Here is a 27,712-nt window from a genome sequence, read left to right on the forward strand (position 1 = left end):
GGTAATTACAAAGGAATTGGCTGGAGTGGACTGGGAAAGGAGTTTAGCAGAAAAGACAGTTGATGAGCAATGGCAGATGTTTAATAGTTCATGACTCACAACAAAGATATATCCCAGTGAGAAAGATCATAAGACATAGGAGCAGAAGTAGGCCATTCAGCCCATCGAGTCTGCTCTGCTATTCAATGAGATCATGTCTGATCTGGTAATCCTCAACTCCACTTTCCTGCCTTTTTCCCCATAGCCCTAGATTCCCTTACTGATTAAAAATCTGTCTATCTCAGCCTTGAATATACTTAGTGACCCAGCTTCTACAGCCCTCTGCAGTAAATAATTCCACAGATGAACTACCCTCAGAGAAGAAATTCCTCCTCATCTCTGTTTAAGTGGGCAACCCTTACTCTGAGATTATGTCCTCTGGCCCTAGACTTTCCCGTAAGTGGAAACAACCTCTCAGCATCTACCCTGTTAAGCCTCCTAAGAATCTTATATGTTTAAATAAGGTCACCTCTCATTCCTCTAAACGCCAATGAGTACAGGCCCAACCTACCAACCTCTCCTCATAAGAAAATCCCTCCATATCCAGGGTCAACCTAGTGAACCTTCTGTGGACTGCCTCCAATGCCAGCATATCGTTCCTTAGGGAGACCAAAACTGTTCACAGTATTCTAAGTGTGGTCTAACTAGTGCCTTGTATAGTTTTAGCAAGACTTCCCAATTTTATACTCCATTCCCTTTGAAATGAAGGCCAATATTCCATTTGCCTTCCCTATTACCATTTGAACTTGTATGTTAGCTTTTTGGGATTCATGCACAAGGATTTCCAAATCCTTGTGCTGCAGCCTTTTGCAGTTTTTCTCCATTTAAATAATATTCAGCTCCTCTATTTTTTGTGCCAAAGTGCCTCACATTTTCCAACATTATATTCCATTTGCCACTTTTTTTGCTCATTCACTTAACCTGTCTACATCCCTCTGTAGACTCATGTCATCCACACCACTTGCCTTCCCACCTATTTTTGTGTCATCCGCAAATTTGGCGATGGTACATTCAATTCCCTCAACTCAGCCATTTATATTGTAAATAATTGTGCCCCAGCACTGATCTATGTGGCACTCCACTAGTTACAGGTTGCCATCCTGAAAATGCTTCCCTTTTCCCAACTCTGTCTTCTATTAGGTAGCCAATCCTCTATCTATGCTAATATATTACCCCCAACACCATGGGCTCTTATCTTATTAAGTAGCCTTACTTGTGATACCTTATTAAACGTCTTTTGGAAATCTAAATATATTACATCTACTGGTTCCCCTTTATCTATCCTGCTTGTTACCTCCTCAAAGAGTTCTAATAAATTTGTCAGGCATGATTTCCCCTTCACAAAGCATGCTGACTCTGCTTGATTACATTACGTGGGTTGTTCCGAGGTATGGAGGGTTTTCTTATGATGAGAGGTTGAGTAGGTTGGGCCTGTACTCATTGGAGTTTAGAAGAATAAGAGGCGTCCTTATTGAAGCATATAAGATTCTTAGAGGGCTTGACAGGGTAGATGCTGAGAAGTTGTTTCCCCTTATGGGAGAGTCTAGGACCAGAGGGCATAATCTCAGAGTAAGGAGACGCCCATTTAAGACAGAGATGAGGAGGAATTTTTTCTCTCAGAGGATAGTCAATCTGGAATTCTTTACCGCAGAGGGCTATAGAGGCTAAGTCGTTAAATATATTCAAGGCTGAGATAGTCATATTTTTAATCAGTAAGATAATCAAGGGTTACGGGGAAAAGGCAGGAAAGTGAAGTTGAGGATTATCAGATCAGCCATGATCTCATTGAATAACAGAGCAGACTTGATGAGCCAAATAGCCTACTTCTGCTTCTACATCTTATGGTCTTATTATGATCAATTTTTAAAAACAAAACATTACACATTTTACTTCAATAAACTTTTCATAAGTTGTTCATTTTTCAATATTTGGAGAAATTTCTAAATAGAAAATGCTATAAACTGAGGAAGAATATTCCCATCAGTATAGTCGAATGCAAAGAACTGATGTAAGCTGGAAAACTAGGGAAGGAAACTACACACGCTTAGATTACATAGCTCTGGGCAAAAAGATTAATTCAAACTTTTGGGAGAGAATTTCAACTTGAGGCATTCAACTAACATCTCTAAAGGAGGTATTAAAAGACACAAAAAATGATAAATGTAATCACGTTATGAAATATGCAGCTTTTAAAAGAATTTTTTCATTTATTTTGGATTATTTCAGTTAACAAAGGTAGTGCATGAAAAGAAATTCAGAACACATTTTGAATGATTTGTAGGAATCTGATGGTTTTGGTAGGTATTGTGTCACACAGTACAGCAATCTTTAGCATGAAAACAAAATCTACTACCAGCATAACAGATAGTCACTTGGTAGTATTGAGCTTGAGTATTGCTGAAAAAAAGGGACACACTATTGAAGCTTTTCGTCTTCCATCAGGACAGATTTGCAAGAATACCAAATTTCAAAGGGAACAACAATCTATACTGCATGAGAAGAGGGTGCTGATTGGTTAGCAAGTGGACTCTGATTGGTAGAGGCATTGCCATGGTGAATGTACCAGGGAACAGTTAACTGCCAAGCTTTTGTTTAAATTCAAACCAGGCAGATCAACTCTGATTGGTCAAGGCATTGTCATGGGGAATGAAGCAGGGGATGGCTGTCCCCCATGCTTTTGTTTATTTGAAAAAAGGAGCAATGATCGGTATGCTCTGTTTGCAAAGTACAGGGCTGTGTGTGTGAATATATGTAGCTTCTAACACACATAAGTGGGCCACACTGCAAGCCCAGCTGATAATCTTAAATTGGTTGCCAGTGTAATTCTTAGCACAATCAGGATTGTTTAGCAAGTGTTGTCCAATCATGAAATCACAAGTAATATTGGGCCCTATGTTCTGAGTTTTGCAAGCACAGGCTGGTTGGTTATGGTCAGTACTTTGCCTGTTGTGAACAGCTGAAGGGACATTCTGTTTGATACGATCCCACAGTCATTGGAACGTATGGCCTACAAACTTGGTATCACACCAGCACTGAAATTCACATATCCCATCACTCATTTGTGTGGTAGGCAGAGTGTCTTTGTGGCTTGATGGCAACATCCTGTTAGTTGAAAGTACCACTCATGTTGCTGTTACATAGAAGCAGTGTGAAATGGCTAGCTTCACCTGGTGCTCAAATCTTTCAGACACCTTAGCCTTCTAGGGTACTCTGAGGTATACTGGGCACTTTTCAGGACTGAACTTGGTGGTCTTAGGCCCACTCATGAGTTTGCTCGCTGTATATCGTGCAATGACCTGATCAGGGTAGCCATTATCCTGCAGGATGTCTTTGATGTGCCCTAATTTGGCATCAAACTTACATGGTTAGCAAATGGCTCAGGCCCTATTTACAATCTCAACACATATTAACCAGTGAAAATGGGCTTGCAGTAGACAATATCATGATGAGTGCAAGACAAAAAGCTTTGACAGCATGTCTCTTTTTCAGTATAATAGATATGCATAATTAGTTTCCAATGAAACACAATTTCCCCACTTACCGAATTTAATTTATAAAGTAAACCAAAACAACTGAAATCAGCAAGACAATGTGTATTATATTGCCAGATCTGTACACCAATTATTTTCCAATGGTTTCATATAAACAAGCTTCTGCTTTATAAAAGTAAAGAATTATTTCAAATATACATTCAATCTACAAGGTAAAAATGTTTTGATTTTAACTTTTTTTGGTATATCTACAAGCAATGCATTGTACAGAGGATCACACTTAAAATCAATATTTGTAAGGCTGCATATTGCACTGGGTATCTGAATGATGGAGTGCCATTAAGTAGTAGGACTTGAGCTTATCCCACCAGGGCAAGTTTCCATTTTGATCTTTCATGTTGCCATTGTTGTCATAGCCACAGAGCTTTGCCGCATGAAAAGGGGTGGATGGTTTCATCAGTTGACAGGAAGGCAGCAGATTTACTGGGGATGGGCAGCATAGGACTACACATGTAATATTTTACTGGGACATTCACGATCCATGTAAATGAGGCTTCCTTCAGGAATGTTTTACAATTTACAAATGTTTTCATCCGCAGCAATGTGAAACTCAGCATTAATAGCAACTATCTGGCATCCAATTGACATTAAAAATTTCATCTACCTTTTCTATTCTATTTATGGCCCCATTAATCTACAGCACTATCACCAGCGACAGCCCAGACATCAGTAGTAGCACTGTTATGAGAGCAGGCTTTGTTGGCGACAGGTATGAATTCTGTTGTTGGGGGTGCCAAAGGCCTTTTGTTTCTAAGCTCAGATGGGCAGAGAGCCCACACAGGTTAGTTGTGGAATCCCCCTGGGAGTTGGATGGCTCAGATCCACACGAGCCATCGCAAAAGGATGGCTGCCAAAATCAGAAGTCAAAATTTACATCAGACTCTTCCGCGTATTAGAGCACTGTTTCTATTTGAAGCAGCCCTGTCATATTAGGCTGCATCACTTAAATTCCCGGGATTCCACCAACACCACAACAGGCTCAATGGGCCGACTAGCCTACCCCTGCTCCTAGTTCGTTATGTTTGTAATTTGTTGGTGACTCTGGGAGATCAAATCAGAACTTTGGCATTTTGGATGAGTTGACGTCAGTCACACAGACATTTTATCTTTCAAATTATTTTCTTATTGCTTTATGTCTGGATTCATGAAGCTAGGCAGCTGGAAGGAGAGAACATCTGCTGTCGGAATAGTGGTAGGCGCCTGGCATTCAAAAGCACTATTTGTGATGTGGAGCTCCCTTGCCTCTCCATTCCAAAACAGAGGTGTTTTGCAAATGACTGCACATAAGCAGTTCTGCTCAATTCTGGTGGGAAAGCCTGAATCAGTCAACAGAAATGTAGACACTAACTGCACAGTAAAACTCTAATGCTTCTTTTCTTTTTGCTCTTTTCTTACCTATTACAGTCCTTTTTTTTAAAAAAAAACAAAATCAAACTTTGCACTAAAATTTCAAAAACCTGAGGACTCTTGTGCTACAACACCTAGTCTGCTACTGAGGAGAAAGCTGCAAAGGAGCTGGATCAGAAATAAGTCCTTCATTTTCTCTATAGCAAGGGCAAAGTAACAATATACTGAAACTTCCCTCCTTCATGTTTTTCTAGCAACAAGCAAAGTTGAAAACTTTATGCTCATCTCCTACTTGTAACTGCTCATAGAAGCTTTCAGACGACATAAAAAATGCGCAAAATACATTTCCAGGGCTCCCTCAGTGAACTAACTCTCATTTCAAATTGACAGGAGATAATAACAACAATAGATTTGGATAACTATCAAGAGGACATAGTGTGATCCTCAACTGTAAAAGAAACTCAAGCCAACAAGTGTCCTCTTCAGTGCAACCAGAAGGAAACAGAATCAATTGGTGTTCTAAATTAAAAAGATGCAAGGACTAGTTTCATTTTTTATTGTTTACAAATCTATTGGCTTCTTTTGTAAGGGTATCAATATCTTCATTGCTATCTGAACTTGGCTCCCAATCAGAATCTTCATCAGTAGGGTCCAAATCATCCTCTTCATCATCAATAAAACTGTCATTCAGGTCATACTGGTTGGGTTCACCATCATCGTCATTCTCATCACCCAGACCTCTTTTACCTGGGGAAAGAAGGACATTTGTAAACCAGCAATTATTGGCAAGTAGTCAAGCTTTACAGCAGAATAGTTGCATACCTCAAGTAAGTGTAGCTACTAGCACAGGAATGAAGAACAATGAGTTCCTATTAACTGAAAATATTTAGCAACTTCAATCCAGCTGGATCTTAAGCTTGCTTCTGTTTGCAGTGCAGAGTTGTCATTCTTCTTGAACAATTCAACTCACTGCTTCAAATCTCCCTGAAGTGTTTATCAGGTTCAGAAATATGGCTTTTTTAAGTCTCCCAATATGGAATTACAGAGCTGGAAGTTGAGATATTAATTTAAGATCATTTAGGTGTAGTTGTGACATACTGCTTGGCAACTGATTCTAATTACGTTGTATGAATGCATTTGTGTATGCACTTAGTGGACAATAGTGCATGTCTACACAGAAATGAGCCGTTTAGCCCTTTGAGCATGTTCTATCATTTAACTAGGTCATGACTGATCTGTACCTCAACTCCATTTACCCACATTTGATCTGTGTCTGTTAGTACCCTTATACCTCTCAATGCCCTTGTACCTACCAATAATCAATTAATTTTGGTCTTGAAAATAGGTAGGTATATTAATACAAAAGCCAAATACTGCAGATGCTGAAAATCTGAAATAAAAACAAACTGACGGAAATAGCAGGTCTGACAAACAGAATTAACATTTCAGGTCTGTGACCCTTCGCCAGAACTGGAGAAGTTAGAGATGTAACAGTTTAAGCATGTTCAGGGGCAGAGCAAGTGGAAAGGGGGCGAAAGGACAAAAGGGAAGGCCAGTGATAGAGTGGCAGGCAGAGAGAGATTAAATGACAAAAGGGATGATGGTGCAAGGCCAAAAGCAATGATAACAGGATAAGTAAAGAAACGAAAGAGGAATGAAGAGATGTAAAATGAAAAAGCAGAATCATCACCAACAGCTGCCAAAAACAGGAATAAAGAAAAAATAAAATAGGGTAGTGGAGGGGGGGGGGGGCGGGGAGGTAATGATGTGAAACTGTTGAACTCAATGTTGAGTCCAGAAGACTGTAAAGATCCTTATCAAAAAATATACTTATCTACACAAAGCATGTCAGAAACAATGATTAAAAACTGAAGCACATTGTGGACATATTTAAGAAAAATCAAGAAAATGGAGTGTGTATTTGGCCCATCAAAGCTTTTCCTTCTAGTATATGACATCATACCATCTAACTGTATATGAAATAACCCCAGTATTTTTGCCTTGTTTGGTAGATCACTTCTCAACATTCGAAGAATTTTATTATATCTGATATCTTCTAAGTTTACTTTTCAATCATTTCAGTTTGTTTCTGGGTCCTACTCATATCAAATCTCAAGCTGAGAATCTGGGTTTACTTTCACTAGGCTATCTGATATTGATAAGGTTGCCCCACAGAATCAAATGTACTGTTCTGTTCTGTATCCTCTATAATCCAAGAACATCTATTTTCTGTAACAAAAACTGAACACAGTATTCCAAGTGTGACCTGACCAGAACATTGTAAACTCTTAGCATAACTTCTGTAGATTTTTTCGATGGTTCTGACCAAATTTCTTAGCTATTGGCTTTATAAATCACTCTGTCTGGACACTGAAATTAATGTGTCCAACTCTCCAGTCACTTGTCTTGAAAATTTAAATTGAAGGGGCTTTTAAGGTGAAAAAAATTCCACATTTCCAGTAACCTTGATGTGAAAAAATGTTCCTGATTGGTCTGCATATAATTTTGAGATTGTGCCCTCTTGTTCTGGATTCCCCAACTAGAGGAAGTAGCTTCTCTTCATCTAATTCATTGAAAAACCTCAATTACATCATCCCTCAAATAATGATGCATGTAAATACCACTTGTTTATGCAACCTGTCCCCATAATTCAACTCTTTAAGCTACGGCATAATTCTGATGCAGTGCCCAAAACTGAACACACTTTGAGATGCAGTGTGACCAAGACTCTATAGAATTAAGGTGCCACTTCTTCCCCTTTGTATTGCAAACCAGTCGAGATAAAGGCCAGCATTCTGTTAGGCTTTTTCATTACTTTTCATAATTGCGGAAGGGACTGCCATCTGTGAACCATCTTCTACAGCTACAAAATATGGTGTTCAATCCAGAAGTGACATACACCCTGGGCACAGTCCATTGTCTCCCAAGGCAGACAGATGCCATTTTCCATTTGTACCCGCGCACTAACTTTTAGTGAATTGTTTACCTGCACACCCAAATCCTTGTGCTCCTCCTGTTTTTAGTCACTCACTATTAAGAAAATATTTTTGGATCCAAAATGAATGACCCCACACTCTCCCATATTGAAATCCATCTGACAGTTTTGCTCACTCAATTAATCTCTGTCCCTCTATTACTTCCTGCTCCCATTTTTGCAACTTATTTTGCCTCCTAACTTAAGTGTCTTGCGCAAATTTTAGTGCCTTCAAGGAAATCATTGATATTTACGGTGAAAATCTAAGACACCATTACAGATGCCAGGGGAACACCATTTATCACATTCTATCAATCAGGGTACATTACTTTCATCCCTACTCTCCACCTCAGACACCCCCCCCCCCCCCCCCCGCCCAACCAATTACAAATGTTTTCTTCATTTACCATGGTGTTGGTCCAATTGCATAATTAATTTTCAGCACTCTCAATTGCTATTGCTCTTAATTTTTGTGTCCCCAGCAAATTGAACTATCCTACAATTGGGTTTTGTATCCAGCTCACTTGTAAAAATTAGAAACAATAAGGGCCAAGCAGTCAACAATTTTTCCAAGGCACATTACACCTCTCATGAGTACTCTCTGTTTCCTATTTCTAATCAGTTTCTTATCCACTTCAAATAACACTGAAAACCAGAATCATCCTTCATGGAATCTGGTGCACTTGGAAGTAATTTATATAGACTGGCATTTTAAGATCTGCCCATGCAGGTTTCATATGAAGGAAAATATTTGCCATGTCTCCACCAGAAATATAAATTTCTGCAACTTGATGAATTAAAAGAAAAAGATGTTGTCTCCCTCATTTGTACTTAGTCGAAGCTTTTTTAAAAAGGCAGTATAAGTTTGTCTTACATTTAAGTTCCCTCAGATCTGGCCAGCCCTTTGCAAACTTTTAATACATTATTAAACTGATGACTTTCTCAACAGCATGTGAAGGAAGTTTAAAGAAATACAAAGGCTAGTTCAAATACTACATAAAGAGGCAGAACAAAAGGTGACAACAAAAAAAAGGTGCATTTATATACTTTTCACAATCTCAGGATATACCAAAGTGTTTCATTGCTAATTAATTACTTTTGAAGTGTCATCACTATTTATATGTAGCCAAACATAGCAGTTGATTTGCACACCACAAACAGTAAATGACCAGATAATCTCTTTTCATGAGCATTAGTCGAAAAACGAATGCAAAATCAATCTTATCAGTGTGATAAAACAAACAAAATAACTCCTTACCTTTCTGAGCAACATTCCTTCTCGGTCTTCTTAATTCACTTTCTAAAATTAAAATGTTACCACGTAAGGCAACCCAAATAATATAAAAATGAGCAGAAATTACAGTAAACTAAATGTCAACATAAAATTCAACAACAATGAAGTGGATAAGTATTTTATGGGTGATGAGGCTATGTCACCACATGATGGAAGAATCACTTTCATTAATGACTGACTACAACATATCATTTTATCATTTGCAAGACTCTGTACTACAGTGGGTTAAGCCAACTGTTACTCATCTTTAGAGCCTGGGTCTCCTTGCTGGCTTTAACCATCTAAATGAAAAGGACTTGGGCAGTGTTGAGTCAATTTCTGTTGGCCATGGGCACAAAGCATAAAACTGGCCCTAATTTGGAAGTAGCTTGCATTTTCCCTTCAAAGAAGCTGTAAAGGTAGGCAGTGTGAAGAAATGGAAAAATATTATGATTGATGCAGTACAGACTCCTGTTCTTTAAATGAGGTTGTTACCTTGTTGGAGAATTACTCTAGACGTGGCTGTAATAAACTTGGCCCAGGAGAGTTTAATTCTGAGCTTGAGTGCTTTAACGAGAAAGGGTTCAACTCCTCCATGCCGACATTCTTTTCATTGCTCGGCATCATCTACTGACTCTTTATAATATCCTGAACACAATTTAAAATAAAAAAAATCATTCATGGGATGTGGGCATCACTGGCTAGGCCAGCATTCATTGCCCTTCCCTAATTGCCTTTGTTCAGAGGGCATTTAAGAGTCAACCACATTGCTGTGGGTCTGGACTCTCATGTAGGTCAGACCAGGTAAGGATTACAGATTTCCTTCCCTAAAGGACATTAGTGAGCCGGATGGGTTTCCATGGCAATGGTTTCATGGGAGAGAAATTTTCGCTTGGCGGGTGTGCGTGCGCCTGATCCGCTCAAGCTTGAAATGACACGCGTTGCCGACGTCAATGTGCAGTCGCATGATAATTCAGTTGGCAGCGCACCTGCCGCCAATTAAAAGGCCTGTTAAGGCCATTAAGTAATCAATTAACTTAAATTTTTCACTGCCTATCCAACCTGGGCACTGTTGCTCACATATCACGCATGAAATCGCAGTCCGGTCCTGATCGTGGGTGACGATCGGCTTCCCGAACGCCCCTGCCTGTCTCCACTGAGTCCGCCTGTCAAGGGCAAAATTCTGCCCGTGGTCATCATCAGACGTTCAATTCCAGATTTTTATTGAATTCAAATTCCACTATGGTATTCGATCCATGGAAATTTATGTCAAAAATTAAGATACCAATTAAATTTGCAGGATACTGAAATCAACATTACCTGGAGGTTGTGTGTGCTTGTATTCCTTCTTGTGTTGTGGGTTTTTCCTACAAAAATGTGAAACACATTTTAATTTACCATTAATTAAATACATGTGGTGAGATTGCAGTGCATTTCACTCTAATAACCCATTCAGAATGGCAGTAGGATTATTTAGTCAGAAAGAAGTGTGGTTAAAAATGTTCCTGGGCTACATTTTTTGGTTTTATTTAATAACGTTCACTTTGCTTGCCAATTTTCTTTCCACTTCTATAATGAAGGCCTTTTATTTCTGTTGGGCAAGGTTCCATAAATTTCAATCTTGCTCAAAAAGCCCATAGAGGGTTTTGATGTCCTCCATCATCACGTAGGCTATCACAACTGAGGCACTATTTTTGTAGATGCCACCTGGGAGGAAAACTAGCATGCAAAATAATGACAAGCAACGTTTCATAAGCAAGGGCCTGACCTGTTTCTAGTTGAGACGCAGACCACCTATTACAAAAGGAAATGACTTTAGGGAATTCTGGGTCAGAGTGATCTCCTGGACCAGTTCTGATTGCCTAGAAGAGTCGTACAAAAAATCTCCCAGATTTTTTTTTCCTCCCCGATCCCCTTGGGTTTTTTTTGTTTTCTTTTCACCTCTTCCAGTCGAACATAAAGTTTGTGGGTGGGGTGGGAATTGTATATACTTTGATGCAAAATGTCTTGCAATTGTGTGGGACACGCTGGATAAACCAGAGGGTCTTTACCTGTTTGTATAACTATTTTGAATGTATTCGATTGCCAGTATTGCAACAACAATGCATTGCAGAGGTATGTTACATTATTTAACTTGTGTCTATGACAGATCCACAATTCCTTGCAGCTACTCTGTTCAATATCAGAAAACTGAGAAATTCTGCATGAAAGGCTCATGCGCCAATTTTGAAGCTGAGGTCAATCAGCAGGGAATTCAGTGCCTTAATAACTTGTAAGGATCGATTTATATTTTACACCGTATGAGTAGATGGGTTCCAAAAGTGGTCAAATGTATCCATTATAATCTACAAATTATTATGAAGCAATAGATGGTTCCCACACAGGTAGAAAACGAAAGTCTTCAAATAGTCATTTCTACAAAAAGAAGACAAGTCATTTCACAGCAGTAACTGTTCCCTTTTTGAATGGCACCATAATAACTTGTGGACTAAAACAGATATACCCCATGGTCATTTTTCAAATGGAACCCATCTATCAAGTCACTCAGGTGGTAGTGACCACAAAGTGACAAACAAGTGTGAGTGTACATTTAAATATGGATTGCAAAACTGGGAGGTTACAGCAAATAGCTGCCTGTATCCAAACTGGAGAGGATTCTGAGCAGCGGAAGGGGGAGCTTTTGGTTCTATACTTTTCAAAGTAAATCAACAATTAACAAAATATAACTTTAGCTTTTTTTGCTCTTGGGTCCCACAGGATTGCTTGGTTGACCTACCAGTTCAGTAGTTATGAGGCAATCCTGGAAGTGCTCATTGCAAAATTCCCTACAATTGATCTGATAAAACTGATCTATAAAAATGAAGATAGCTTTAAATAGGTACTTGTAAATGAACACAGTCATTTTTAATGCTAATTACTGTAGCATAATTTACTGACCTATAGCAAGTTGTACCAAAAGGACACTCTGGTTTGTCATCATCCTCCTCCTCATCCATTGAGTCTTCATAATCAGCATCGCCAGGGTGACTCAACTCTTGAAAATGCATTGGATTTTTCCTGAAACAGATAAAGTGGATCTTATGCTGCTTTTAACAAAACGGCTATCATTTTTATTGTTACAATTAAGAAGTTTATAAGTTTAGTGTAATTTGGGACTGTGTCTTTAAATTTAGGATAAAGAGATGTGACCTGTTCCAGACAGTAAGACTGGGTGGTTTGATTGTTAGAGATCAAAGGAAAACTGAGATTGTTTTACTGACGGGAACGTGCAAGGTATTTACACTTAGAGCCAATGGCAGCAGTCTCTGCATACACCATGAGTAGACTCTTGGTCTCCCAGGTCCTAGAAAGGAGTAATAGCTATCGGATTGTAAACAGTTGTGCTGTCCATTTACTTCTAAGATGAAAGAGAGTTGGGATCAAGAATAGCTAATCAGCATTTCTACCTGAATACAAGGTTAATGTGTTTCAAGTTGTCATGGGAAGAGAAGGCAGAGGAAGTCATTTTTTGATATCAGGTTACAGGCTTTCCTTCAAATCAATGAATATCTCAGACAGTGGTTTTGTGTGGTTAGCAGAAAGAAAAGGCTGCTCAACTCTGCAAGCTACCACAGCCGGATGTGGGAGAGACAATCTCTATTCGAAGAGATGCATCCTGCAGCCAACTAAGGATTCCAGCAGATTAGTCCTGGCACGGTCAGGGGACAGAAAAATCATCAGAACACACTTTACTGCTAATGGTGGTGGATTTAAGAAACTCTGAAAACTGAGGAGAGCGCCTGGAGGCAGTCGGTGAAACTACTCAGCGAAATAGAGATGTGAGAACCTGTTCGAGGCTGGGGTAACTGTGGACTGTTTGCTATAGAGACTGTAATTCCACAGAGAGTGAAACGGATGTTAAGTATACAGGGAGAATGTCACTTTCTGTAGTTAAAGTACAAATTACCTACCAAAAAATAAAAATAGAATCTAGTCAAGTTTTTTAGTTACAACAAAGGTTTTAAAATGTGAAATCTTGTTGGGTCAGTCTTTGTTAATAACTGGAAATTCAAATCTCTTTTTAGAAGATATTGGTCTCTATGAAGAACATAACATTAGTGTAAAAATGTCTAAATGATTTGAAATATCTCTGACATTACGAGATAACTAAAACTTACAGGTATAGTTAGAATTGGCAGAGATAAAAACAAAAAAACTGCGGATGCTGGAAATCCAAAACAAAAACAGAATTACCTGGAAAAACTCAGCAGGTCTGGCAGCATCGGCGGAGAAGAAAAGAGTTGACATTTCGAGTCCTCATGACCCTTCGACAGAACTTGAGTTCGAGTCCAAGAAAGAGTTGAAATATAAGCTGGTTTAATGTGTGTGGGGGGGGGGGGGGGTGGAGAGAAAGAGAGAGAGAGAAGTGGAGGGAGGGGTGTGGTTGTAGGGACAAACAAGCAGTGATAGAAGCAGATCATCAAAGGATGTCAACAACAATAGAACAAAAGAACACATAGGTGTTAAAGTTGGTGATATTATCTAAATGAATGTGCTAATTAAGAACGGATGGTAGGGCACTCAAGGTATAGCTCTAGTGGGGGTGGGGAGAGCATAAAAGATTTTAAAATATTAAAAATAATGGAAATAGGTGGGAAAAGAAAAATCTATATAATTTATTGGAAAAAAAAGGAAGGGGGAAACAGAAAGGGGGTGGGGATGGGGGTGGGAGCTCACGACCTAAAGTTGTTGAATTCAATATTCAGTCCAGAAGGCTGTAAAGTGCCTAGTCGGTAGATGAAGTGTTGTTCCTCCAGTTTGCGTTGGGCTTCACTGGAACAATGCAGCAAGCCAAGGACAGACATGTGGGCAAGAGAGCAGGGTGGAGTGTTAAAATGGCAAGCGACAGGGAGGTTTGGGTCATTCTTGCGGACAGACCGCAGGTGTTCTGCAAAGCGGTCGTCCAGTTTACATTTGGTCTCTCCAATGTAGAGGACACCACATTGGGAGCAATGAATGCAGTAGACCAAGTTGGGGGAAATGCAAGTGAAATGCTGCTTCACTTGAAAGGAGTGTTTGGGCCCTTGGACAGTGAGGCGAGAGGAAGTGAAGGGGCAGGTGTTGCATCTTTTGCGTGGGCATGGGGTGGTGCCATAGGAGGGGGTTGAGGAGTAGGGGGTGATGGAGGAGTGGACCAGGGTGTCCCGGAGGGAGCGATCCCTACGGAATGCCAATGGGGGGGGGGCGGTGAAGGGAAGATGTGTTTGGTGGTGGCATCATGCTGGAGTTGGCAGAAATGGCGGAGGATGATCCTTTGAATGCGGAGGCTGGTGGGGTGATAAGTGAGGACAAGGGGGACCCTATCATGTTTCTGGGAGAGAGGAGAAGGCGTGAGGGCGGATGCGCGGGACATGGACCGGACACGGTTGAGGGCCCTGTCAACGACCGTGGGTGGAAAACCTCGGTTAAGGAAGAAGGAGGACATGTCAGAGGAAATGTTTTTGAAGGTAGCATCATTGGAACAGATGCGACGGAGGCAAAGGAACTGAGAGAATGGGATGGAGTCCTTACAGGAAGCGGGGTGTGAGGAGCTGTAGTCGAGGTAGCTGTGGCAGTCGGTGGGTTTGTAATGGATATTGGTGGACAGTCTATCACCAGAGATTGAGACAGAGAGGTCAAGGAAGGGAAGGGAAGTGTCAGAGATGGACCACGTGAAAATGATGGAGGGGTGGAGATTGGAAGCAAAATTAATAAATTTTTCCAAGTCCCGACGAGAGCATGAAGCGGCACCGAAGTAATCATCAATGTACCGGAGAAAGAGTTGTGGAAGGGGGCCGGAGTAGGACTGGAACAAGGAATGTTCCACATACCCCGTATGCCCAACCTCGGATGGCCCGCTTCTATCTCCTACCCAAAATCCACAAACAGAACTGCCCCGGTAGACCGATCCTTGCTCCTGCCCCACAGAACTCATTTCTCGTTATCTTGACTCCCTTCTCTCTCCCCTTGTCCCTTCCCACCTACATCCGTGATTCCTGTGACACCTTACGTCACATCAACAATTTCCAGTTCCCTGGCCCCAACCGCTTCCTCTTCACCATGGATGTCCAATCCCTCTACACCTCCATCCCCCACCAGGATGGTCTGAGGGCCCTTAGCTTCTTCCTCGAACAGAGGCCCGAACAATCCCTGTCCACCACTACTCTCCTCCATCTGGCTGAACTTGTTCTCACGCTGAACAATTTCTCCTTCAACTCCTCTCACTTCCTCCAAATAAAAGGTGTGGCTATGGGTACCCGCATGGGCCCCAGCTATGCCTGTCTCTTTATGGGGTATGTGGAACATTCCTTGTTCCAGTCCTACTCCGGCCCCCTTCCACAACTCTTTCTCTGGTACATTGATGATTACTTCGGTGCCGCTTCATGTTCTCGTCGGGACTTGGAAAAATTTATTAACTTTGCTTCCAATCTCCACCCCTCCATCATTTTCACGTGGTCCATCTCTGACACATCCCTTCCCTTCCTTGACCTCTCTGTCTCAATCTCTGTTGATAGACTGTCCACCAATATCCATTACAAACCCACCGACTCCCACAGCTACCTCGACTACAGCTCCTCACACCCCGCTTCCTGTAAGGACTCCATCCCATTCTCTCAGTTCCTTCACCTCCGTCGCATCTGTTCCGATGATGCTACCTTCAAAAACAGTTCCTCTGACATGTCCTCCTTCTTCCTTAACCGAGGTTTTCCACCCACGGTCGTTGACAGGGCCCTCAACCGTGTCCGGCCCATCTCCCGCGCATCCGCCCTCACGCCTTCTCCTCCCTCCCAGAAACATGATAGGGTCCCCCTTGTCCTCACTTATCATCCCACCAGCCTCTGCATTCAAAGGATCATCCTCCACCATTTCCGCCAACTCCAGCATGATGCCACCACCAAACACATCTTCCCTTCACCCCCCCTATCAGCATTCCCTCCGGGACACCCTGGTCCACTCCTCCATCACCCCATACTCCTCAACCCCCTCCTATGGCACCACCCCATGCCCACGCAAAAGATGCAACACCTGCCCCTTCACTTCCTCTTTCCTCACCGTCCAAGGGCCCAAACACTCCTTTCAAGTGAAGCAGCATTTCACTTGCATTTCCCCCAACTTAGTCTACTGCATTCGTTGCTCCCAATGTGGTCTCCTCTACATTGGAGAGACCAAACGTAAACTGGGCGACCGCTTTGCAGAACACCTGCGGTCTGTCCGCAAGAATGACCCAAACCTCCCTGTCGCTTGCCATTTTAACACTCCACCCTGCTCTCTTGCCCACATGTCTGTCCTTGGCTTGCTGCATTGTTCCAGTGAAGCCCAACGCAAACTGGAGGAACAACACCTCATCTTCCGACTAGGCACTTTACAGCCTTCCGGACTGAATATTGAATTCAACAACTTTAGGTCGTGAGCTCCCTCCCCCATCCCCACCCCCTTTCTGTTTCCCCCTTCCTTTTTTTTCCAATAAATTACATAGATTTTTCTTTTCCCACCTATTTCCATTATTTTTAATATTTTAAAATCTTTTATGCTCTCCCCACCCCCACTAGAGCTATACCTTGAGTGCCCTACCATCCGTTCTTAATTAGCACATTCGTTTAGATAATATCAACAACTTTAACACCTATGTGTTCTTTTGTTCTATTGTTGTTGACATCTTTTGATGATCTGCTTCTATCACTGCTTGTTTGTCCCTACAACCACACCCCCCCCCCACTTCTCTCTCTCTCTCTCTCTCTCTCTGCACCCCCCCCACCCCCCCACACACATTAAACCAGCTTATATTTCAACTCTTTCTTGGACTCGAACTCAAGTTCTGTCAAAGGGTCATGAGGACTCGAAATGTCAACTCTTTTCTTCTCCACCAATGCTGCCAGACCTGCTGAGTTTTTCCAGGTAATTCTGTTTTTGTTTTAGTTAGAATTGGCAATAGCTATACCAGTGAGAACATTTCCAAACGTGAAGCTTTTGCCATGTGGAGAATTCATTTGCTAAATGCTTTAGTTTTATAGTTCACTGTTAGGCGTTCAGTTGTATGAGAGCATACACACTTCTGGTTTGCTCTACTCCTTGGTCAACGCAACATAATCAGGAGTGGCATTAACAGCAAAGAGAAACCATTACCAAATAGCTCAAAGATGTGGTGAACTCAATCTTGACTAGAATGCATCCACTACCCAATCAGGAAACATCATAGAGCCAATAAAAAGCAAAACAGTAACAAAATCTTCCATTAACTGGCTTTATATAAGGGGCTTATTTGGTATGAAAGGAAAGTTAAAATGATCAAATAAAACAGAAACTGCAAAACTGGGTTATTTGAAAACAGCAAACTATGTCTGCAACGTGTAGGTTTTCCCAACTGGAATCTTCCAAACTATTCACATATAACATCAGATTTCTTTCCGAATAAATGGAGAATGGAATGATTTTGATTTTCAAATTAAGTTCCACGCAATAAATGGTAGTTGATACTTCCGCCTTTTTAGTGTAGTAAGGAGTTTTCAGTAAATTCCAACTGATCAACACACACTTACACACAACATAAACATGTCAACTGTACAGGATCTCAAACTCATTCCAACTTCAATATTTCAGCAAGCGTTCCAAACTCTCAAATGATCGCAGGTAACCACATTTGCACAGCGATATCTCAACAGACCCAGGATGCACTTCTGAAACGCCAAAAAGCTGCAAACACAGACACTGTACTAACTTTAGTTTCTTCTCATTTTTCCTCCTTGTAGATTCTATTCTCTCTTTTCCTCATTTTCATCACTTTTGTTCACTGCTCACTTTTTTCTTAACTTCCATCTAAGTTTTTTCATAGCGGTTCCAAAGTTATACTGAATCTTTCTGAACGGTCTTGCCTTCAGTCTATGCTGCTCACTGGAGTAATTTTATTTCCCGTTTCCAAAGTTTGTCTTTATAACCTATTTTTTGTGTCATTTATATTGTCTTTAAAAGGTTTTTCCCACTCACAACCTAACCCATAACGTGTTTTCTATTTTTCTGAATTGTCCTGCGCTGATTCACTAAATGTTATTGTCCTAATTTTCCAGATATGCATAAGTCTAGAGTGTGACCTATATCTAATAATTAAAGATATATTTTTATTAAAACAAGCATTGTCAGAAACCTTTACGTACTTTGAGATATTGCCCCCTTGTGGAGAAGTCAATGTAATGTGCATTCTTGGCAGGTACAACTACAGAGAACCTTGTAGGTAATCAGACAACCATGTGAGTGATTATATATGTATGAAGCTTCAAAGTCTCTCAATGACCAACAGCATGTAAGCACTGTAAACAGAATTTTTTTTTTGTTATTTTCCTTCTTTAATGACATTCAAATACAATTACCCCACTGACAAATGGTCATACGAGAACTGATGGATCAAGACAGAGACGATAAATATTGGGATATAATAAAATTCAACATCGGAACTACAAAACATTTAGTTTGAGAGGCGCCTTAGGAATCCAGGTAAAATTTATGTGATGCACTGGAGCAGGAGACATTAATGCATATCAGCGGAAGGCGAAAGGGTTAGCTCGCTGAAGGTTTACATCATGAAGGCAGAAAGTTAAGCAGTTGTTTAAAAAAGAAAACCTTGAAGACAAAAAAACAAAAGCATCCTATTCCTGGGCCTTGGATATTAAATTGTATCAGCCATTTTTTTGTGTTACTAATTCATTCTCGGAATGTGGGAACTATTGGTAAGGCTGGCATGTATTGCACATTCCTGTCATTTCAACAGGCAATTAAGAGTCAACTACCTTGTTTTCTCACCCTTCCCTTCATTCCTATTGGCTCTCCCTTCTCCTTCATTCATTCTTCACTATATTCATTTGCACTTTTTCTGCCATCATTGCAGCTCACTGTTGTACCCAATTTTCATCTCTTCCATGACATCTCCTCCTAACTACATTATTCAGGCCTGTATATCCTCATCCCATGGTCATATATCTTATATGCATCCACAGCAGCCTGAAAGGAAACTCTTGCATTTATTGCTGACCACATAAATTTGCACCTTCCTCTGTCAATGTTGATTCCCGCTATTTGACCCATCCTAAGACCCATAGAAACCTGAAAGACAAGCCTCCTCCCTCCCTTGCTCACTTACACTTAATCCCATTCTTGTAGATGGCCCCGTCTCTCCTCCCATTCCCAAATATGCTCAACACCACACCAAGCATCAACCCATCCTCAAGGTTGCCCATGTTTTCACTGGGATGCCAGCAATCTGGTTTTAAACTGCTATTGCTAACTCTGAATAGTCAGCCTTAGTGTCAACCACAACAGTTCGAGAAGTCAAATGGACAAGAGTTCTGGGAGCTATAACCTGGTAGCCTGAGTTGCTCATGCCAACACCGACGGGTCTGGAAACCGTCATGGACTTGTAACTGTTTTTACTTTGGTTCAGTCTCCATTTCTAGGGGCATTTCACTCTCAAGCTTAATCATTTTATGAATTGTGAAACTTGTGTCTCTATCGTGTTATAAACTGTATTTCCAGTAGTAAACACTCAGCACAGCAGAGAAGCCAAAAAGGATTTTCAAAAATATTTTAATTTGTTTCTCAATTCCTTTCCTTCAATTGTAAAATTTGCTGGCTACTCATTTTGAATTGCTATTTTTACACGTACTACTGAAGTTTAGAAAGCCTTTTTTTTAAAAAAAAGTTTGATTGGTAATTATCAAAATCTTCAATTGTGATTTGTCACAATCACAAACAATACATAAAAAAATTGGTATTTGGAAGATATGATGGATACAGCCATAAGAAGTGCACATAACTTTTTATGTATATATATCATTATATATAGATTTCAAATACCTGTAACAGTTTCTTCCATACATGCAAGGGGCTCTCCGAGGCTTCTTCTGCTGTATGGTTTGAGAAGCACTTGCATCTTCTATTGGTTCTGATTCATCAGGTTCTAGGCTTCTGCTTTTATTGAGAACATCTTGCCTGCGTGCATGTGAGGCTTCCGATTGCTGCACACTCTCCTGCTCACCTTGTCTGCTCATCAGTTCCACTTCTTTCTCCTCCTCCTCTTTATCACTCATTACCCAGTCGCTTACTTCACATGGTTGCCGTGGGTCATGGTTGTATTGGTTTTTGCCTTTGTCATCATCATCAAACCTCTGGTTCCTGTTAGCCTCGGAAGCTGCATTGAGATTGTTCTTCATTTCCCCTTTCACATTACTGGAACTTGTGCCAAGAGTATTCCCTTTAGTATTGCTCTAGGACGTACAGAATCATAACCACCTGTCAGTAAAGCTATTTACCAACTTGGCACAGAATTAAATAAAATTGCAACAACAAACCATTTATACAGAAGCACAATAGTGTAGATGCTGGAAATCTGAAATTAAGGCAGAAATACTCAGCTGGTCAGGCAGCATTTGTGAAGAGAGAAAGAGTTAACGTTTCAGGTCGATGATCTTTTGTCAGAACTGGTAAAATTAGAGATAGAATAGGTTTTAAGCAACTACAGAGGCAGGGAAAGGGGTGGGTTGAAAAGGTGAACTGCCCATCAGATCAAATTTTGAAGGAGAAAGACTGGCTACACCTAAAACGCGAACCTTTTGTTATGTTTCAAGCATTTATCATCTTGCAACATCATTGTTCACCACGAGCAAGTTAGTATCATGACAACCAGTCAAGAAAAGATTAACATGTACATATTAACAAAGACTGCTTGCTAATGCAGATAACATACCTGAACTTTCAAAAACAATCTTTTTCCTTTACAGATGCTGACTGGCCTGCCCTACATTTCCAGCATATTAAGCTTTTACTTCAGCCTTGCAGTTTTTCCTCTAACCTATTAACTCTTTAATCTGTTATGAAAACGGATGCCTTAAAAATCCTGCTATTTATAATACTTATTCATTTTCTTCGATTAAACAAAGAGGGCACTGAAAGTGCTCCCACTAGAATTCCCTTACTATTTAATGCTTAATATTTTTTTCCAAGTTGATAGCTCAGGGAGTGAAATGCTAAGAAATTGACATCAAGAATGGTGTAGAAAAATCCATGATTAGTAGGAAATGGAATACACTCTTGAGATTAGGATTGATAAGAGATGGAATTGTCCAGCTGCAACAGCTATCCTGAAAACGGACTTGAAATCATAAGGCCATAAGACGTAGGAGCAGAAGTAGACCATTTGGCCCATCGAGTCTACTCCTCCATTCAATGAAATCATGACTGATCTGATAATCCTCAAATCCACTTTCCTGCCATTTACCCATAACCCTTGATTCCCTTACTGATTAAAAATCTGTCTCTCTCAACCTTGAATATACTTAACAACCCAGCCTCTACGGCCCTTTGCGGTAAAGAATTCCACAGATTGACTGCCCTCAGAGAAGAAATTCCTCCTCATCTGTTTTAAATGGGCATCTCCCTATTCTGAGATTATGTCCTCTGGTCCTAGACTCTCCCACAAGGGTAAACAACCTTTCAGCATCTACCCTGTCAATCCTCCTAAGAGTCTTATATATTTCAATAAGGTTGCCTCCATTCTTCTGAACTCCAATGAGTACAGGCCCAACCGACTCAACCTCTCCTCATAAGAAAATCCCTCCATCCCTAGTTAGTTAGTTCACCTAGAATACTGTGAACAGTATGGAACATTATATTTCATCTGCCATGTTTTTGCCCACTCACTTAACCTGTCTATAACCCCCTGTAGAATCGTGTCATCCTCACTACTTGCCTTCCCACCTATATTTGTGTCACCCGCAAACTTGGCGATAGTACATTCAATTGAAGCTAGTCAAGATAGAGATGCAGTTCATTCATACCCTAAATATTGCAGTTAAGGGTGAAAAGAACATGTTAAACCTTTACATTGTCTTACCTTGCTTTGCTTTTCATCTTCATTTGGCTCCAGTTTCCTCCTCCTACCTTTTTTCTCCTGTGGTTGATCCATTGCTTCATTTTCTTCAACATTCTCAAAGGTCTTGTGTCTCTTTCTCCCTGGCTGGGTTGTCTGAGTTTTGGTGTGTTCTACATCACTTCTTTCTCTTCCCCTTCTGTTACCTGAAGTAAAATAAAAATGTACAATGTATGAACCTGATAAATAATTGGAAGTGCACTAAAACAAACAGAGTATTGTTGAAAAAAGGCATTTTGTCGAAACCTTTCATCTTGCACTCACCAGGGCAATTGCAAGAATACCAATGTCAGGGGAAGCAACAACTCAGCAACTTTATACTATATGAGAAGAGTGTGCTGATTGGTTGGCAAGTAACCTCTGATTGGTAGAGGCATTACCATGGAGAATGCACCAGTTATTGGTGACTGACAGTTAACTGCCAAGCATTGTTTGAATTTCAAACCAGGTAGCTTGACTCTGATTGGTCAAGGCATTGCCTCGAGGAATGAACCAGTGAATGGCTGCCACTTATTTTAGTTGAAACAGATGCAATGTGTACCTGTCCTTTCTGTCTGCAAAGAACAGGACCCTGCATATTATTTTTTTTCAGCAAGATTCAAGTTCTGTACTACCAAACGACTATTTAAAACAGGGCAAGTTATTTCTTAAGATAAAGCAGTTCCCAACAAATTCTGCCATTATTTCCACAATAGATGCATTGGTGGATTATAAATATAACACATGCCTAAAACTGGAAGGAAATGGCTTGTAGAGAAAACATGATCATCATATAATTTTCATAATGTGAACAGAATTGTACACTGTATTGGTATCTGATAGAATTAACAAATTATGACTGTTGTGATATGATTCCATAATGAATTCATTAATAATTCATCAGCTTAAATGCTGCAAATGTCAATGATTAGAGATATTCTGGATACATCTAAAAACATCTTGATATATCATTATGCCACCAGACCCTCCTCCTAACAGGAACTTTGATTGCCTACAACAACTCACATTTCTGTACCTTTCACATGCAGACACATCTTGCAACACGTTATTGGGAAAGAGACAAGGGATGTGGGGGGGGGGGGGGGGGTGGAGGGGCTGTTGCTGATCCTCCCCATTGCATAAAATGCTTTACTTTCTGTAACTGCGGTATTTAATTATCTACCTGCAGCAAATATAGATTCTCCCATCCATCCCCAACCTCTCCAAAGAACCAAACGTTCTTCACTGCTTTCCTTCGAACTTGGAAATAGGTTTCATAGTAGAGGTATGCCTCTCTCTCCCTTCAATAGCAAGACTACAGACATGGACAAACCATGAACAATGCCAAGGAAAATGACTATTTTAAAATACATTTTCACCTCTTTTTATGTTTCACCCATCTGCATGAAGTAGAATTTATCTCACCAAACTGTATGCCATTTCATGAGTTTGGTGAAGATTAACATACATGAAGGAATACTGAGAATTCATCTGCTAAGGATATTCTGATTGCGCTGTGGTTGAGAGTAACATCTGGATTCTCAGCAAAAATAAAAAATATTATTTCTGATGTTCTGTTTGGAGCAATGTTATAACTTATTAGTGAGCAATTCTTAAAATTTGCCTGTGAATTATCAGCTTATTTGGCAAGTAAAAATTTCACTCTAATTGAATTAGATTTTCTTTTGATTTGGTTTACTTACAAAAGCATTAAGACAAATAGCTTGAGGATGGACATCAGCCAGATCTTTCAGAATGTTATATTTAGTTAACAAAAGACAGGGCTAAGTTCAAATGCCCATTCTCACAAAACGCCTGTACTTAAAAGCAAAAGCTGCCAATAGGCCGGGATTTTGTTGAGCCAATGGGTTCTCGCTCACCAATTGGGGAACCATCATCAGTTCCATGGGGGAGGTCCAATGGAATCAAGTGCCTTTAGGGGCTTAAAGTGGCCACCTTTGGGCATTCCCTGTGATTGAAGTCCCCAGCGGCAGAAGAGCTGCCGGCCAATCAGAGGTCATATGCTCCTCATGGCATCAGTGGGTCTGGTGGCTGTTGGCAGCACTGCGCCCACCATATGTCCAGGATCATCGTAGGACCCCAGTCCAAAGGCGAGTGAAGGCAGAATGGGGGTCACGGGAAAGGAGAGATAGTCATGGTGGGTTCAGGGATAATGGGTGTGAATTGGCTCATTAAATGAGTGTAATTGACACCCTACCAGTGGCATCTAGGAATCCCGCAGCAACTCCTTCCACCCTCAGATTTAATTGGGGGAGGCTGTGGCGCTGCCAGGTGACTGAGGCGATGCCTCTCCTGTGATTAAGTGGATGTGACCATCATGCTTCCCACTGCAATGGGCTGTATTAAATCCAGCCCATAGTTTCACAATTATTTTTGTCAAAAGTTAACACTGGTTCAAGGGAGCTAATGAAACAGGTCAACATTAAAAAGGCATAGACAGCAAAATAACAAATTTTCTCATTTGACTATGGCACAGATTAAATAATAAAAAATCCCTCAGCAATGGAAAAGCCATTAAAAAACATTTTGATTACAATAAAGTCTGTTGGAAAATACACTATTTAGTCCAAGTGGAATAGTATTACAGAACATTATCCTAATTTTAATCCAGTAAAAAGGCAGCTCTGTATTTGGTTTCATAGATGAAAGGAGAACCTAAAAATGAAAAAGGTTTTGATTAGAAATTGCTGGACGAACTGGCTGCAATTCTCACTATTGGTTAACTTTTCTAATTAGAAAGGACTCTTGCTCGACAAAACAGTTTGTTCTTCAGGGAAAGGGCAGGGTCTTTCAAGGGATTTCAGTTTAAAAACATGTGCAAGTGTTTAAAGTATAATGAATGTACCATGATTTTATTTTAATAAATTGAATGAACGATATATAATCCCTCTCAACATTTAACCCATCAACATTGAACAAGATGGAGTACAACCTGTGAAGTAACATTTCACTCAACACTAACTTCCTGGCTACACTGTTCCCACTTACACGCAAACAGCTTTGGAAAACATACGTGTTGTAATACTTCCCAATGTACCTACCAGCAATAATCCAGTTGGATTCACAATCTGACCAATTGTTCTACTTAATGACTACTCTGCTGAGCACAGGATCTGCTAATTAAGAACAGTTTTCTTTTTAAATGTTGAAAGGTAAAGATAATGTGGACATAGGCAGGTTATCAATCATACACTGTAATTGAAAAACTGAAAATACAAATACAAACACTGGCAATCCTTGAGAAAGACAAGATGGTTTATCAAAATTCTCTCCCAGGCAGCATGCTGTTGGAATGGTATTCAGGATTCACTGTGTTTGTGCAAAATCTTTATTCACCGGCTTCGTTCATAAAGAGTTGAATCAATATCTTTTTAATTAAAGGGTGGAAGATTATAAAGATTAGGCAGACATATAATCATTTCATAAAGAGCTGGATGAATATCTCATTTAATAATAGCCTGTAGATTATGAGGATCAGATGGCAACTCTCTCAAGAAATGGGAGGAGTAGATCATATGACTGGTCCAGCCTGCTCCACCATTCAACATGATCATGGCTGATCTTGGGCTTCGACTCCATTTTCTGCCTGCTCCCCATAATCCTTAATTCCCCGAGACACCAAAAATCTCTCTATCCCAGCATTAAATGAAGATAGAGAATCCACAACCCTCTGGAATAGAGAATTCCAAAGATTCATAACCCTCTGAGTGAAGTAAATTCTCCTTATCGTAGCCCAAAATGATTTGCTCCCTGAAACCATTCTCCAGGGTTTCACTAAAACTCTGTACAATTGTAGCAAGACTTCTTTATTCCTGTACTTCAATCCCCTTGCAATAAAGGCCAACAAGCCACTTGTCTTTCAATTGCTTGCTGCACCTGCATGCCAAATTTGTGTTCTTTGTACAAGCATACCCAAGTCTCTTTGAAAATCAGCACTTACAAGTTTCACAACTTTTAAAAAAAACATTTTGCTTTTCTATTCCTACGACCAAAGTGAATAACTTCACACTTCCCTATATTTTACTCCATCTGCCATCTTGTTGCCCACTATCCTGTCTAGATCTCTTTTCAGCCTCTCCATGTCCTCCCCACAGCTTACCTTCACACCTAGCTTGGTATCACCAGCAAATGTTGATACGTTACTGTCTCTTCACCAAGTCATTAATATAGATTTTAAACAGCTGAGGCTCCAGCACTGATCCTCGTGGTACACCACTATTCACTGCCTACCAACTTGAAAAAGCTCAATTTATGCCCACACTCCGCTTTCTACTCGTTAACCAATCTTCTATCCAAGCTAATGTAGTACCAACTCCATAAGCCCTTATCTTGCCTATTAACCTTTTTTGTGGCACCTTATCGAATGCCTTGTGAAAATCCAGGTAAATGACATCTACTGGTTCCTCTTTATCTACCCGACTAGTTACATCCTCAAGCACTTTAATAAATTCGTCAACCAGGATTTTACTTTAGTAAAACTATGTTGACTTGTTCTAATCATACAATGCTGTACTATGATGGATACACTGTAGTTCCTGTGCTGCTGGTATTAGGTAGGTGTGACTGGCCACATAAATATTAAAAATGATAATGTTAGCCTGATACCTGAACAGTTTCTGTTCAACATCCTCAGTTAGGGAGAAATCTGACATTAATTCATTCTCTGGAAGTTTTATCTGTGGTATTCACTTTCCCCAGGATATTAACTAAATTGAGCAAAATCTCTAAACTAGCAAATTGCTTACATGCTCCATTGAAAGGATGGGGCTCAGTGGGCCATTGGCCTTCTGTCATGTGTCAAGGATCGTTTTTAGTAAATTGAAACGGATTACTTTGAACGATCATCAGTATTCACGGAGAATTGTTAATTCAATTATCGCAACAATTAAAAGAACAATTTTAGCTAGTGGACAACTTTCTTTTACAAAAATTGCAAATTAGTTCAATTCAATTTGGGGCAGCTGCCACAAAGATACAGTGGGGAAAGGCCACCATTTAAGACCTTTCCACCATAGTGCATCGAGGGTCTGGTAACTGTGTAGAACCCCTCGGGCTGCATGCTCATCATTGAATGTATATAGTAGATGCAATTATATTGATGCACTTAAAAATGCAACATACTCTACGGAGTAAAATTAAATATTATTACACTTTCTGTAATGTCCAATTTGAAATGTTTTGGATTGAACTTTTAGATATTTTATGAATAAAGTATATTTTTGGAAAAATAATTGTACATATTGTGCTATGGAAAAAAATCCACCCTTTTTAACATTCAATGAAACAGAATATGTTGTTTTATTAAGGAAAAAAGCATAGAAAAATACTGGTTGACTGGATGCCACTGTTAAAAGTTACACCTATTTCCAATCCTCCTCCTCAAAGTGCACACTAACAGTGAGATGATGACAGTATTGGATTTCACAGTGAAGTTATGCATGGTTGATTACATTGGCTACAATAAATGTTTAGTCTCGCATATTACAAGTAGTCACGAGAGTGACAAGGCAGACAGAAATGGGTGCCCATGCCACCCATACTGCAGCAAGAGTCAGTGCCTTCAGGGGAGAAGGGGACAAACAAGATAACTTTTTAAG

The 27,712-nt window shown here is 40.2% G+C and overlaps 1 protein-coding gene across 1 annotated transcript in view; it reads right to left on the reverse strand.

The window, feature by feature from the left end:
* Positions 1–2,226: 2,226 nt before the first annotated feature.
* Positions 2,227–27,712, reverse strand: part of aplf (aprataxin and PNKP like factor) — a 53,009-nt gene continuing 27,523 nt past the window's right edge. Inside the window, exons 6-11 of the mRNA XM_041180575.1 lie at positions 22,080–22,261; positions 20,045–20,454; positions 12,122–12,241; positions 10,505–10,551; positions 9,170–9,211; positions 2,227–5,684 (exon numbers count right to left, since the gene is read on the reverse strand). Coding sequence (XP_041036509.1) covers positions 5,485–5,684; positions 9,170–9,211; positions 10,505–10,551; positions 12,122–12,241; positions 20,045–20,454; positions 22,080–22,261 — 1,001 coding nt within the window. The 3' untranslated portion in view covers positions 2,227–5,484. The remainder of the gene's footprint in view (positions 5,685–9,169; positions 9,212–10,504; positions 10,552–12,121; positions 12,242–20,044; positions 20,455–22,079; positions 22,262–27,712) is intronic.

Source organism: Carcharodon carcharias, chromosome 2 (assembly GCF_017639515.1).
Source record: "Carcharodon carcharias isolate sCarCar2 chromosome 2, sCarCar2.pri, whole genome shotgun sequence".
Lineage (NCBI taxonomy): Eukaryota > Metazoa > Chordata > Chondrichthyes > Lamniformes > Lamnidae > Carcharodon > Carcharodon carcharias.